This window comes from Vanacampus margaritifer, chromosome 7 (assembly GCF_051991255.1).
Source record: "Vanacampus margaritifer isolate UIUO_Vmar chromosome 7, RoL_Vmar_1.0, whole genome shotgun sequence".
In the NCBI taxonomy this organism is placed as follows: Eukaryota; Metazoa; Chordata; class Actinopteri; order Syngnathiformes; family Syngnathidae; genus Vanacampus; species Vanacampus margaritifer.
In genome coordinates this window covers 19,236,547-19,253,011 of record NC_135438.1, presented here as the reverse complement: position 1 = coordinate 19,253,011, position 16,465 = coordinate 19,236,547, and the positions used below count along the sequence as shown (strand labels likewise).

At 40.4% G+C, this 16,465-nt stretch overlaps 1 protein-coding gene across 1 annotated transcript in view; it reads left to right on the top strand.

Moving 5' to 3' along the window:
- Window positions 1-6,120: 6,120 nt before the first annotated feature.
- The window catches only part of ldb1b (LIM-domain binding 1b), a 32,297-nt gene continuing 21,952 nt past the window's right edge, over window positions 6,121-16,465 (top strand). Inside the window, exon 1 of the mRNA XM_077570652.1 lies at window positions 6,121-6,578. Within this exon, the coding sequence (XP_077426778.1) occupies window positions 6,551-6,578 (28 nt within the window). The 5' untranslated portion in view covers window positions 6,121-6,550. The remainder of the gene's footprint in view (window positions 6,579-16,465) is intronic.

Below are 16,465 nucleotides of genomic sequence, written 5' to 3'. Positions count from 1 at the left end.
TGATTATTGCAGAACACACAACAATAGCTAAAGCATGATTGGTTGTTACCTGAGCTCAAAGGCACTATGATGTCACTTTCAGTCGACAGCAAGTTGCAAAATGCCAACACAACATATAGAGGCTATTTAAAGTAAGCTCTACCTGTACATTAAAGTTCAGTGCTTCTAATATGGGTGGTTCTTAGTTTATCCACTAGATGGTAGTATTTGACGTATACCCTTACAGCCTGCTGGCACTCCTTTCTATCACAATATTAGCTCTCAAAAGTTGTGTTTGTTCATGAGCTGATTGCCCTAGCCATCTATCCATAGAAAATACCAATGAGATAGTGAATACAGTACATAGCAAGTGCAATGCATAACAAAGTGAGGTTCATTGGCTCCTTATATTTGTGCTGTTATCTTGTATTATCTCCCCGTTTTTCATAGAGGATGATGCATGTGTCTGGCCTGTTATCTCTTGCATACCAGCAAGGGATTGACCTTTCTTCTGAATGTCATGCCGGTTTACAGAGTCAATGGCTGTGCAAGATTAATAGGAAATGAAATAAAGTCATGTGAACAACTTGTATAACCTGGTGTACAAGCTTCCTCTTATTGTTTTCTGATGGGTTGCTTGTTGAATACCTCACCATCCAGGATTTCATTGTTGTTTGTTTAGAATTACTGTACACAAAAACTGCATAACCAATTGCACAATCCTGTTTGAATGAGCTCTGTAAATAGCCATTCAAATTCGGTGCCAATCCAGATCAAGTTGTAGATTGTTTTTAATTTGCCCCAATGTTTAAATTAATTGCTGAATGGCAGGATTGAGAAATCTGCAAAAGAAGAATTTGATATTTTTCTTCAACTTGGTATGTTTTTATTTACTGTTGTTTTGTCATTAAAACCCTTAAATTCCTCTGCTACTGTTCCTCCCCAAGCTCTCACTCATACACCCACACATGCACATACACCACACATCTTGAAACACATTCCCGTCTGAAATGGGGCCAAAGCCTCCGTCAGTCTCCTGCGGGTGCAGTATGTTCAGGAGTATGTGGAGACTTGTGTTGAGGAGGGGCAATTCAGTGTAAGTGGGTCACCTTACTGCAGCATTCAACACCAAAAACAACCACATCAATACCCACTCCACAGTCACATACTGTATTTATTTACCCTACTGGGACCAGTGTTTTTGTATGACAATAAAATACACAGTAATTCACAAATGGCCACTTTCCCAAAGTGCTTTGGGGACAAGCACAATGAGTAAAAGCCTGTTTATTTCCCATCATGCTTCTCAACGCCTCACTCTTGACCTCCAAGGAGGTCTGTGAGCTGGTTTGAAGTACCTGTGAGGTCTTGGGAGTCCTGTTGCCGCTTATGTTACACACACTCTATATGTTCTGTTATGTAGCCCCCCCCCCCCACACACACACACACACCCTCAATAACTTCATGAAATATATGTGTGCAGTTCAGTGACCTGCTAAAACACTCAGATCTTTCACTTGACACCTTCTCTGCAGGGAGAGCAGGACACAAACGTTACTTGGCGAAGGAGTTGTGCCTCTGCTGTCCTCATTGGACTCATCTTTGCCTCAATCTCTTTGTTTTCACTGCAGAGAAGAAGAATGCCGTCCCTCATGGCACAGAGAACATCTATTGAAAATAATTAAAGGTCTGAGAGAAACGCAGAAAAAGTGGGCTTGGTTAATAGAGAAAGAAAGACTAAGAAATGATGAAGGCAGAGATGATGTAAAGACTGAGGGAATTCAAAGGTGCACACGTTCACTTACTTACATACAAACACAGCATGGTTACAGAAGAGCGACGAGCTAAAAGAAACAAGATGCTCATTTTACATTACGTAAGAGTTTGCGGCATCAGTGCATCCTTAAACTGAATGTATAATTGTAAAACACAACATGTAAAGCAATAAAAAGCTATTTAACTTGACTTTGCAGACCTTTTTTTCTGTAATTGAAATGATGTAACAGTGTTGTTTATGTAGCAGGTGCACATATAAAAATGTTCCAACATAATGACTGAGACATTGATGACTCGTTTATCTTAGCAGTGGGAATACAGCTGCGGTTTGCATTTGTTATGAATATGCCGCATATGCCGATAAAGATAAATATTACTGGTTGTTACATGACATTTTTGAAAATGTTTATGCAGTGGATATAAAAAGTTGTTTTTTTAATCACTTGGTTCAAATGCCCTTTTTTAATATTATAAAAACACGAGACCAAGATAATTTTTTTCCAAAATTATTCCACCTTAATGTGACAGATAACCTGTATAACACAATTGAAAAGTAAAAATCTTTTCAAGAGAGGATGCATTGCGCTAGTATGGTTGCACAATTGTGCACACCCTCTTATAACTGGACATGTGGCTGTGTTGAGAATTAACCAATAGCATTCCAACTCATGTTAAATGTGACACAATTTTATTTTCAATTAATATGTGCTTCTGATTAACTCCAAATAAAATTAACCTGTTTTAGTATTTTTTTCATGGCATTTTTTTATTCTCAACTTAAGCGAGCACACAGCAAATGTGTCTCTTTTTTATTTTTTTTAAGTCATCAATCAGCAGATGAGTACACTGTAAAAAAAAAAACACCCAATGAGTAATATTTACTTAGAAAAAGTCAGCCTTAGTCAAGGTGAAGACAATTTTGAACATTAAAAAACAAAAAACAAAATAGAACATCAGAACTTTATATGGGGTTTAACAAAGGCATTTTCAATGGTGGATATTTAACATGGTTAATTCTGAAGACAACCACAACCCTAGTTATAATAGGGTGTTATCTCAATTATTAATTTTTATTTTTACTTTTGCTCTCTTGAGTTGGACATGGTTACATTGTAGGTTAGTTAAATCAATAGTGGAAAAAAGTTTTGAAATTATTTATTTTGGTCTCGTTTTTTATTTCACAAAAACCTGCCATTTGAACAGGGGTGTGTAGACTTTTTGTTGTTGTTTTAATATCCGCAACAACTCATATCCAATAGCACACTAATAGTTAATCTGCCCAATATATATAATTTGATGAACATACAGTACATCCAAGCACAGAATAAAACGCAGCAAACAATAGAGCAAGTGTGTAAGGTGAACAATTGTCTAAATGAAACTTGGATAAGGGAAGTACATGTTTGGCAACTCTGATACTCTTATCTTTTTCCACTGCTCTCCTTTATCATTGTACTCTAGTCTTTTCGTCCCCTCTTGCTCTGTGCTTACTCTGTCTTTGACACTTTCTGTGGCATGGATAGACTGTTATTTGTCTTTATTACTGGGTCTTTGACAGTTCATCAGTACATTTTACAATGTGGTTTGATGCGCTTGTATATAAGTTATGTTAGTAGAGCAGCTGCTCTCGGTCATGTACATAAGATTCTATGAACTTGTCAAAAGCGTCTAAAGAAACAGTTTATGTGGGCAGATGACAATTTTTACTGGCAAATGTGTGTGTATGTGGTCGTTGAGAAGCTGATCATGCTTGTGCTATCCTTTTTCTGCCACATTGCCATGGCGACAGTGCCCTCCCGGGGTAATGGGGGACGAGTGTGCTAGAGCTATTTATTCTCCCTCCCTCACCCTTGCATTTCCTCCATCTCTCGTTCACTCCATCTTTGCCCTCTCCCTTCTGCAGCCTCTCCGTCGCTCTCCTCTCGCCGTCTCCCTCCTTCCCTTGCTCTTTCTTCCACTCTCTGATTGGCTTAACACTCCCCTCCTCAAAATGAGATACTGCCTAATGAGACGAGGGTGAGGATGAGAGCAAGGGAGACAAAGAGCAAGTCTCTTAAAAAAAGAGAGAAAAAGAAAAAAAACATGGGGGAGGTGATCTATGCATACTTATATTCTTCTTTGCATGTAAAGCAAGAACCTGTTTTAACACAAGTCTGTGATACGAATTTGGAAGCAAACAGTGGACGTTGATAAGACTGCTTAGATATGTGACCTCCTTTCTCTGACGTATGCGCTCACATTCACATCATTTCATACACATGCACAATCTGATGTGGTGAAATACAAAAGCTGTGTCAAGAATTATTAACTTATGATGGTAATGCTTTGTGTGTCAATTTGTGTTAAGTATCCCTTTAACAGGATATAAAGAGTTTATTATTGTCGTTTGTGGTGGTGTAGAACTGCATTGCATAATATCAAAAGATGTATCCAATATTTTAGTTACCTTAGTTGAGAATAGGAGAGGAAAAGTCATGGAAACATTTCAAGTACAATTACAAGTATATGCACTGCAATTCCACTGCGTCAACAATATCACAAACATTTTTTTTAACATGCTCTCTGACTTTCAAATGCTCAATGCGTATGACGTACATATATGAATATATTCACTGTCTTATTAACTTCTAATGTATCATTTTCTATTTCTATGTTATTATTTTCTCCTAATATTTAATATAAATTTAATATTGGACTAAAGGGGAAGTCAAATGTAAACATTTCTTGACAATAACATGTTATATGTGACCTCACTAGTCTAAACATGACATTCTGATTAATATTACATTTGTGGAATATGAGTTTTGCAGCATAATCCACCCATTTTTATCCATCTCAGGGGGCGGACGTTTTGTCACTTGCTGTCGACTGAAGATGACATCACAGTTGTTCAGGGCTCAGGGAACGACCAATCACAGCTCACCTGTTTTCTGAAGCTGCGCTGTGATTGGTTTGTTACCTGGGACCTGAGCAACTGTGATGTCATTTTCACTGGACAGCAGGGGCAAAATGGTTGCCTTCCGATATTGATAAAAACTGCTGAATTTTGCTGCTTAACTCATATTCCACTGATGCAATATTAAACAGAATACTGTATTTAGACTAGTGGGGCTACATAATACATATTTTTGTCAATATTTTTTGGGGGTGGCTTCCCCTTTAAAAAGGGGAAAATCTAACCTTTATTTATTTCAAGTGAATTTATTCAGAAAAAAATCCCACATTATGGAATAATTATTGTACGTCACAATTATTAGCAGCCCTGATGTCAATACTTTATACAACCCTGCAAAACAGCACCTAATCTTTAATCTTTTTCTGTAATAGTTCACAAGATGGGAGAATACAGAAAGAGTGATCTTCGACCATTCCACTTTGTTCAAAGACAATCTTTCAAAATCATCCACCGGCTTAGGTCCTCTCCTCTGCACTCTCTTCTTTAACCCCCTCCACAGGTTTTAAATGGGTTTGAGGTCTGGTGATTGAGATGATCGTAACTTGGAAGTAATCATTCATTCATTCATTTGCTGAACCGCTTATCCTCATTTGTATGCTAATTTAGTTGGATTCTTTCATGTGACTTTCTGATATTTCAAACTATATACAGGAGTAGACGAAATTGTGAAGCACTCATTTTGTGTCATGTAATTAACTGGTTCAACAATTGCGAACTTTTGACACAGCTGGACTAGCACATGCAAAGCTGCGCATCTATATCTGGGAGACACAAATGCCATAGTGATAGGAGACAGATTATAAACAGTGGGAGGGAAAAGAGCGGCAGCGAGTGAAGGAGATAAATGGCGGAGGAGGAGAGAGAAAAAACGATGAGTGAAGTGAGAGAGTAACACTGTGTGACATACTGCAGACAGAAAGACTAACGGAGCGAGAAAGGGAGATGACAGAGAGGGAGAGAGAGAGAAAGGAAAGAGCTGAGGCACGTCAGTCGCCCCCACCTCCCTGTGCTCCTCCCCCTTTTTTGCCTCCCCCTACCCTCCCTGCCGTGTAGCAGACCTTTGCTAGATGGTAACAAGCCACTCAGACGGCTGCAGCACATACACAAACAAACACACGCTTGCACGTCACTAGATTCCCCGAAGATCACGTGAAGGGAACATGCTTGTGACCTTTCTTGCACATGTCATTGAAACAGCACACTCGCGACATATTTAAAGGGGGGAAGGACCTACACCACATGGTTGTTTTCAGGTCACTTTGACACACTCACATGCAGACTATACACACACCATATACACACGTACACACTCTGGCACTCGGCCTCATTCCCTCCCTCTCTCTCCTTCTCTCCTCCCACCTGAGCTGTAATTTGCAGGGCTGATGAGGGCAGAGCAGAGGCAGGACTGAATTCTGCTCACTCTATATAACATTCACACACTCACACACACATCCACAGTGCTCTCTTACTACTGAGAGAATCTGATCCTTTGTGTCTGTGTGTGTATGTGTGAGTGTGTGTGCGTGCGTGCGGGTGTGTGTGAGTGCAGGCTCTCTTTTTAACCTCTTCTTGTCTGTTGCTTTTTGTCACTCTCTTGTCCTCCCTTCACACTCTCCCTCCATCTCTCTCTGCTCCCCGGCTGTGTGAGTGTGTGTGCGCGTGTATGTGCGTGTGTATGCGTGTGTATATATGTGTGTGTGTGTGAACCGTGGGGAAAACAGACGCTCATGTGAGCAGCAGCAGTGACTGGTGAGAGACAGGAAAGAGGAGAGGAAGAGAGCAGGGATAACAGAGCCAACACCGTCATTCTCATCGGATTCCCACCAGACATGTGAGAAGATGTCGGTGGGCGGCTGCGCGTGTCCCGGTAAGTAGCCGCCGTGGATGTGGTGATGCTCGCCATTGATGACAGCTGCGACGGCCACCGCTGCCATTGTCGGCCGCTGACTTTTCCACATCATTTGTTGATGTATTTCGAGTTGGAGAGTGCTGTTCCTGCTGTGGCGTGACTGAGGCACAGACGAACAGGGAGCCGGGCGCCCTCGGGCCCTGGGCTGAGTTTGCAAAGGCTCATGGGATGTTGCCTTATTTGCTGGCCTGAGAGGAGGAACAGAAAAGATGGGTCAACACATATCTGCTGCTTTTTTACTTTGATCTCCAATGTAACTTTTTGCAGGATGTTGTTGGAGTTACGAGATTGATTATGAACAGATGTTTGTGACACACACACTCACACAGCCAAAAGTTGTTGCTATGGTGCCGCTAATATTCCTCCATTGTGCCTCGGCCAGTTGTTGTTGAAAATAATCATTTCTGAGAGAGTTTTTCTGAGGTTGGAATAGATGAAGTCTTTTAACATGTACTACAAACCCGAGAGAATGCGGTAAGAAAGCTGAATGTGCTGTTAGAGGTCAAAGGTCACCGACTGCAAGATTGGCTCTGCTCGGTTAAATGAAGACTACTCGCATTTCTATTATTTGAAGATGCATGTACAAAAAGATCACATTGATGAATCACTTCCTTTGTTTGGCCTTCAGCAGCTCATCGGCCTAGACAGCCTTGCCCAGGCTTTCCCTGAAGTTTTAATTAATTAATTTATTTATTTATTTATTGATGGTGGGGTGGGTAATTAGCATAAGGCATGCATATTTATATGAAAGGAGCCTTCAGTCAATGTTTGCAGTGAAAAACAATCATCTTTATCTTGGCTCTATCATTTACAGTCAAATTTTTTGTAATGTGGTGGAAATTTTTTACAACAGTCTTCCAACTTTCTTGTATTACTTTGCAAAATGGCTTAGTTTCTACCCAAAATTCCTTTCTTCGCCGAGGTCATGAAAGAGGTCAGTACATGCATACCTGACTGTAGAGAACATTTTCAACATTCAAAAACAGGCATTTGTGTGTTGTTTAATCATGCATTAAGTTCCTTATGCTCCTTGTTAAGCCTAGAACAATGTGAGAATAAAAAAAAAATAGTTTCAGATGATTGCTTCTTACCTATTTTAATGTGTTCCATTAAGTAATAGCTGGTCGGTTTGTGGGAGTTCCGTCACAGACAGTAACTTGGTGGAAGGAGTATCCATCATATTGTATTAATGTGCATACCTGTGTTGAAACATTGCACATTTGTTGCTCCTAACCCATGGATTTAGGTTTCTTGTTGTCTTTGCTTTTGCCTAAAAACAATGTGGCGGGATTTAAAAAAAAAAAAAAATTCAGTGTTGCTTTTTGCCTATTTGAATGTTTTTCTTCTTTTTGTTTTTTAATTAAGTAACAGCTGCTTGGTTCCCACAGTTCAGTCACAGACAGCAACTTGGTGGAGGGAATATCCATCATATTAAAGTACTATATTGGAAAGTGTGTGATTTGTCCACTGTCTTTGAAGGATGAGGGACTCCCTGCAGGCTACATATGGTTGTACTTGGGTTCGGAGAGTCTGACAGCAAACAGATAACTCCACTCATTTTTATTGACTCTAATCACACATGCTAGGGAAGAAAAGAGGAATCAAGGTCTAGAAATAAACCCTGTGCTGGTGCGCCCTGGGCAATATATTATTAAGTGTTAGCGCGATTTATGTCCCACTGCTCATAGCACGTGTAGACATGAAATATAATCCTGTAGCTGAAAACGTATTACTACATATTACTTGTACTGTCATGCAATATTCAGCCGCGGGGGAGTGCAAGTCAGTGTGTTTTCAGTCTTTTGGAGGGTGCAGTATCACCCTGACATGGCCTCTCTTCTCCCCCCTGACTAACAGACCACAGTGGCTGCGGTGGTCAACAGCCTGGATGAGACGTGCGGCCAGCCACAGACTTTAATCATGAGAAGGATCCAAACAGTAAATACTCTCATGTTTTGTGGTTTGGAAACTATTTAACTGGTAAGTTATTCGAGAGGCAGCCGCTTCAGAAGGTTGCAGCCAAGTTCAGAGACAATGCTTCATCATCCCAATGGATGAACAAATAGCCAAGCATTGTTGGGGAGATGCAGTAGATGCAGAAATGTGTCTGGCTGTGTGATTAAGCCTCTGTGTGATTAAACCTGCACGTGTGTTTCCAATCTCTGGGCCCTGTGCTCCGCAAGGCAAATAGTGCTGCCACTTCAGCCGTTAAACAAGCTTGCACAGCCGAGGCTGGAGCTCTTGTTTAGAATAGGTCCTTAGCTATCTTGCGGTCAGATTGCATACTTAATCAACATGGTCATGGAAATTTCCAAAAAGACTTATGACTGCCCTGTAGCGAACCTCCCTTTTTGCGCTCATTTTGTTTTCAACTGTGCTTCAAATAGTTTCTTTCCAACGCATATTATGTATTTGATTTCCATTCACATAGCAACTTATTATAGACACTCATTAAAGTTGCTCTATGTAACAATTTTGCCAAAAATATGACTGAATCATTTTCCAATCAATAGATTAACACCCTAGCTGTTCACAATGGGCATACTCCTGCAAACCTCTGACCAATAGTTTTCAGACTGGAATCATGTTCGAATTTCCCGCCCTCTGTCTGTGGAGGTGACGTCATGTGCACATTGTGTACGTGAAGAAGGGGGGGGGGGGGGGGGTGTAGTATCATTTTTTGGCATCAGGTGGCAGTAGTGGTTTGAAAATCAATGTTCTGCGTTCAGCAGTTAAAGGGATAGCCTACTTGACTCATTGAGCCATTCCAGCAGTAAAAAGTTAGTAATTTGTCCAAAATAAATTTCATACCTACATTTATTTGTATACAATTAATAACTTTAAAAACTAATTTTTCCGCTTGCTGTCGACTCAGTTAGCTGATCAAACCCAGAAAAGGTGAGCCATGATTGGTCATTAGGCTACCTACTTCCTCAGCACAGGTTTATTAATTATTTATTAAAGGTATTAATTATATACAAATAAATGTACTTATCAAATTCATTCTGGACAAAATTCAAACTTTTTACAGCTGAAAATGGCTCATTGAGTCAAGTATCCCTTTAAAGTAATGTCATGATTAACAATTTTTTTTTTTATCAGTAATTCACATTTCTCATTAAATTACAGTTCTGAGGTTTGACTCACCTGATGTCAGGTTTGATAGGCTCTACCTCCCTGTGACTCTGAACTAGATGTGCACTGCGACTGTTGATTTAGTTTGTGGTCCAGAGAAGAACAACATGACATCATCTAAACTCAACAAAAATATAAACACAAAACTTTTGTTTTGGAGTACATTTCACAAAAAATGGGAGCAAAAACAAAAGTGTTGCGTTGATACTTTTGGGCGAAAAGTCTCCAGACCTCATATGACAACATTATTTTGCTTAAAACAAGGCAGGCATCAAAACTGGAGCTCAGAACATTCAAATAGATTCACCCATACCATTGAATAATAATTAATGTATTAATCCATCCATCTATAGTAGCTGATCCCAACTGGCATTGAGTGAGAGATGTGGTACATCCTGGACTGGTCACAACATCACAGTTCCATTTAATGAAGTGTTTGTGAATTTTCGCCACAGTCGATTAAGGACATCTAGTCAAATGGCCACCCCTAATTTAAATGCGACACTTCCACTTTGTGAGTCCAACAAAGCCCAACCAATGGCTAGTTTCACCAGATGTCGCGTTAGCTGTGGCAGAAATGATCAAACTGCAGCCGCCCAATAGTTGCTCCCCTCTCTGTCTCCCCTTCTGGCTTGTTTACATTCCAGTGCCATGTTTAACAGCAAAGGGCCCTCCCCTCCTTCTTGTGTGGGCTCAGCGTTTGTGCTTGAGTGTGTGCGCGCATCTGGATGTACACACAGCATGTGCCCCAGCATGTGGATGACATCAACACTGGAGCAGAATGTGTGGGGATGTCTTATTGTTTCTGAACTCGCAGATGCTTGGATAATTACATGAAATGAACCCCCCCCCCCCCCTCCCACCGAAGCTGTAAGCTCACTCATTTTTCTCAACTTTATTTGTCCCCCCCCTCACCTTTTTCATCCTCCTCTTTTCTTTTTTGATGCCCCTGATTGCTAGCGTATGTTGCCTGGCTTGTTGGCAAGGTGAGGGGAGAGGGTAAGAGAGAGAGAGAGAAAAGGGGTGGGAGGGACTGTGCCCTCTCATGCAGGGAGTCACATGGTGTCCCTGATTGGAGGAAAATGAGTAAAGACTGCAGCCTGGCTGAAATGGCAAGAGACAAAAAGGCACAAAGGCTTAGCTGTTTGGAAACGGGTTGCACAACAAGGGAGCCTGGAGAGGAGGGAGGGAGGATTATGAAGGAAAAAAAGAAAGCGAGAGTAGAAAGATGTGATTTGCGAAAGGGAAGAGTTAGAGGGAGGGCTGAGATAAGAGAAAACAGGAGAGGGTGACGGAGGAGGGAGAAGTAAGAGGGATGAGGAGCAAATGGGAGATGAAGGCTGCGGGGGTGCAGGAGGAGTGGGGAGGGAGGGAGGCAGGGAGGTTGAGACTGAGAGAAATCAGACTGTTTCGATGTTTTCTGCAAGGCTGAGCGCTGACGTGATTGGCTGGAGGAGGGTGGGTGTGTGGCGGGGGGTAGACCTGACTCGGAGATCAGAGACAGACAAAATGGCTCCCAGAGAACAGAGAACGCAGCATCAGGCCACTGTCACATCCCCTCACATAGCTGTCAGCTGACTCCAGTCTCTGTGAGACACGCGCAAACACACGCACACACACACTAGGCCACCTGCTAGTGTGAGGGAAGAACACTGACAATGATGGATAACGACGACGATCAGTGAGCAACCTCATCGGCTTCTTCTTTTTGTTCTTTTAATTTAAATACAGTTGTGGTGTACTCACCTACCGCAACGTTATAACCTTTTGCACACATACAACGCAGTAGCCAACACATTAGCTTGATCAAATATTCTGCTTTGACTTTTGGTTTCAAACCACATTGAGAACTGAGAATTATTGTTACAGATCTTGTTAGAATTATAGTGAAAATGAGAAAGTGGTCCTAATGTTGTGGCTGGTTGGTTTGATTAGTCTATCACAGGCTGCCTTAAGTTCATTACTGGCATGCACTGATATGTGACAGTGACACACGTGCCATTTACTTTATTATGGTGGTATGTCGGTGCCTGAAATCCTACGCATGTGGTTGGAGAGCGGAGCAAAGAAAGGCTATTCTAGTTAGGATGAAACACACTTATACAATGCGGCCACAAGAGGGCACTGCTACCAAAGGTCCGACCGACAGACATGCTCGGCCTCTTGATAGTTTTAAGCCACTAGTCTTCCCTGCAGGTTGTAGTGTTGAAAGAGTTTATTTATTGCTGATCCTGTTTGTGGTCATGGGTAGCTGGAGCCTATTCCAGCTGGCAGTGGGTGAAAAGGCATCCAAGACCCTGGAATGGGCCCCATAGTCAATCAAAGGGCACATATACAATACTGTACACTGTACTGCTGGCAAACTTATTGATTTATTGAGAATCACTTTTATCATATGGCATTCTTTTAGTGGTGCAGGTTTTTGTATTTGTTCCCCCCATAACCCCCCCCCCCCCCCCGTGCTATTTATGTATTTATTTTTTATTTATGTAATTAAGTTTATTGAACTTTAAGCTCAATTGTTTTATTTTGGTCATCGATTGTGTTTAATGTGTAACACCTTACGACTTTGTTTCGACAGGTGCTATGTAATAAATAGTAGTAATAGTAGTAGGGATGGGCGAGTAGCGGTATTGGGCCGATATCTGGTCTTATTTCAAGGTACTGGTATTTGTTAGGCTATCTTCTTTTGGCCGTTTCACGATCAGGAACTACGAATTAGACATCGGAAGAATAGAAAATTGTAATTAATTTCATGCAATTTTAAGGAAAATGCCATATTAGGATATATGTATAGGTATTTCTTTAAAATCATTGTTATTTTTTTGGGTTAAAATGTTCATATCACAAGTACAAGTGGTATTGGTGACTACTCAAGATTTGAGTTGACTCTAACTGCCATTGTTCTGAAAAAAAAAAAGCGGTAGGCCAATTGAACGTCCCTAGTTAGTAGCAGTAGTAGAAGTCTTACTATTACTAGTATTACTAACATTACTAATTTTATTCACACTTGCATGCACACCAAAAGTCGTGTGAATGAACCTTGCTACAAATATATAATTATTTCCCACCCAGCCACCATTCCCCGCGGCATCTTTGTTACACATCATTAGGCTGTAATGCTCATTTGTAAAAAAAAAAAAAATTTAAAAATTGATTTAAAAAATCCCCTCTGTATTTATGTAAGATAGTCATATCAGCAAAATAAAATTCTTGACTTGAGTAAAAGTTGTTTTAATTTGTAAGCATGGATTTTTTAAAATCATTGAATATTTTTTCAAAGAAATTGAAAACTACACTACACTGTAATTAAAGTTTGAATCTGCAAAGTAGAGCAATATGCCTGCATTCTTCCATTTTCTATTGTGCTTGTAGGGTCACGGGTGAGCTAAAGCCTTCCCCTATTGACTTAAGTTGAGAGACAGGGTGCACCCTAAACTAGTTGCCAGTTAATCCTTTTCAGAGTCGCAAGAAGCTGAGGCCTATTCCTAAAAGTGCACAACAACCTGGACTGGTCACCGGTCAATCACTGGGCACATAATGTTGAGACAATGAGTAAAATACTGTACCCCATTAGACAAATCACGGTATTTCATCATAATGTACAAAATAAAGAAAACAAAATGTGTACTTAATGCAAAAAACATCCATCTGGAGTAGTCAGCTGACTTAAGACGAGTGCGGAAGGAGGGCAAATGTGATGGTTGTTATCAGAACTGAGGCAGACGTTCAGTTTCCTGTTGACTAGTGAGGGGAAGTGCCCCCTCCTCACCCTCCAATGCCTCCGAGCTGACAGTCTGGACACTGGAGATATCACAGAGAGGGAGAGGCATGAACACGCGACACACAGTGAAGGAGTTTGAGCAGTGTATCGCAATCAACCTGACTTTATGACTGACAAAATGGCCATGTCACAGCTAGAAACTGAGGGAGGTAAGATGACCTTTTCCTTCTGGCCTCTCGCACAGCTGATTCAGCAGCACGTTTAAGCCAGACTGCTTTTGCTGTGGCTTTTCTCAGTTCTGGTTAATTTTCAGCTGCTTTTTTTTTACTCCACTGTTCTTGCTTTGATTAAATTGGATTAAAGATGGAGGTCAACTTCACTCAGCGCACATCAGGGAGTGTACTCACCATGCGCCCCCTTTAATCACTTATATATATTTTTTAAATGGTTGTGCACCAACCACTTTAAGTAGACGTCGCATTAAATGTTTGCTTGGCCACTTGTTGCTGGAGATGAATTCATTCATAGGTGTCAATCACGCCGTCGCCCGCCCATGAGGCAAAAGAAAACAATTTGTTTATGCCAGCCATGGCCACTAGGTTGTGTTGATGGCAAACTCGGGTTTGACAAAAAGTCTTCAAAGGACCTTAAACCAGACAGACAGACAGACACAAGGGAATTGTGCCATTGACATCAAGATCATCATGAGAATTATTTGTGTAAACTTTTAATTTCACAATGGGATCACTGCTCTGTATTATATATAAAATATGCGAAAATGTCACCAAGAAGTTTTGTTGATGCCTTCACTGGATTAAATTGTTATTATTTATGCTTTCTTCTGTCCTTTTAAGACAACTGATGTCTTTGGTCCATACAACGTTCGCTTGCTCTCCATTAAATGAGATGCTAGATTTAAGTTATCACATAATATTTCACTTTAACCAAACCAAGGCAAGTGTTTATATTTTATTGTGGTTCATTTATTACTAAGGTTTGGCAGGTTAAGGTTAAGTTGAATTATATTGTGTTTTAATGAGAATTGAGTGGCTGTTAGTGGAACAGATAACATATCTTTTGCGTGAGTTGACTTGACATTGCACTAAAGAACGTTAGCTGTCATCATTTACTGCCTATTCTTGATAGCGCAAGTTGTTGCTTGCAGAAGCCGCTACTGTCTACACTGTAGACTCTACAGTGTAGTCTGGCAAGCAAACATAAATAGAATTCTTTGGTCATCTTATTTTTTTTTCATTAAATGATCATTATTAGGAGTGGGAATCTTTGAATGTCTCACAATTCGATTCAATTTGGATTTTTGGGTAAGCGATTCGATTTAGAATCAATTCTCAATTAAGAAAGATTTTTGATTCATAATGATTTGATTGACAATGATTTTTGCTTCAATTTATAGATGTTCAAGGAATTGTAATGATCTACTAGTCTGACTCGCTAATGCTAATTAGTGCTCTACTCGCAGCACTTTTATCACTCAAAAGAACGGCTCCACGCTGCAAAAAAACAACTTTTATTGGAATAATTTGATTGTGACTTTTTCCTTCTACTCTCTAATGTGGCTACAATTTAACAGTGTATCAGACCACGTGGAACCACACTGCCCCTAAGTGGCCAAATTGGGTACAACATGAACAGCGCTCCCAATAAAGGCACACACAAACAAAAGACAGTATAAAATATATATTTTTTAATCGATTTGGGGACATTTAAAATCAATTCTGAATCATACTAAATTAGAATCATGATTCTTATGAGAAATTATTTCTTAGCACACCCCTAATAATTATGCCAACATAGTACTTGGATTTCTGGCTTTAGCTGTGAGGCTAGCCAGTGCAGGGAAGGTTCTACAGCAAAATATTTGTGCGTCTATGTGTAAGTGTGTGCGTGTGTGTGTGTATGTCACTGGTTAGGGTGCTGCTTGAAGATAAGGCCTGCCCTGTGCCTCACAGCGAAAGAGACGGTGAATGTAAGCCCTTAAAGCCTTATCCTGATACACCTCCTACCCCCACTGCCTCTCCATCACCCGACACATACACTTGCTCTGTGGATTAACCCAGTCATGTAGCATTTCAATGGCAAATCTTACAACACACACACACACACACACGCACACACACACAGACACACAGAGGATTAACCCCTGTGTGCCCATAGATGATTCTTAGCCACTCTCCAGTTGTGAAAACTTGCTTGTGTTACCATGGCTACTGTGGCCATAATGTAAGACAGACAAATCGCACACACAAACAGCCATGACGACATTTAACCAAGATACTACACAAAAATGGATGGTGCCAAAAAGACTGACAGAAGCCATAATAAGGTTATTTTGTTGAATAATCCCGCCCTCTGTCTGTGGATGTGATATCATGTGTGCATTGTGTACGTGAAGAAGTTAAAATGTAGTTTCATTCTCCGGCCACAGGTGGCAGTAGCGATTCAAAATCCAATTTTCTGCATTCAGTAGCTTTGCAAGTGAAATTCTAAATACATTGATTAACTACAAAGCCCAATTCCAATGAAGTTGGGAGATTGTGTCAAATGTAAATAAAAACATAGTTGAATACACAACAAAGACAAGATATTTAATGTTCAAACTGACACGCGCTATTGATTTGATGCTGCGACACGTTCTGAAAAAGTTGGGGAATGCTTAAAAAAACACACCTGTTTTGGAACATTCCACAGGTGCAAAGATTAACTCATTCACTCCCAGCCATTTTCACTGAAGCAATCCCCTTCACTCCCGGCTGTTTTACTGTATTTTGACTGATTTTGCAAGGCTCACAGAATATTGTGTTCTCTTGCTGTAATATAAAAACATGGAACCTACCAAAAGGAAAAAAAAGTATATTTCTATCTGTTTCCATTTTGCAGCAATTAGCATTAGAATATAGTTAAATGTCATCATTATTCACAAATCTATTGAGAACTGTGGGTAAATGAGCTTTTTTTCAACATGGCC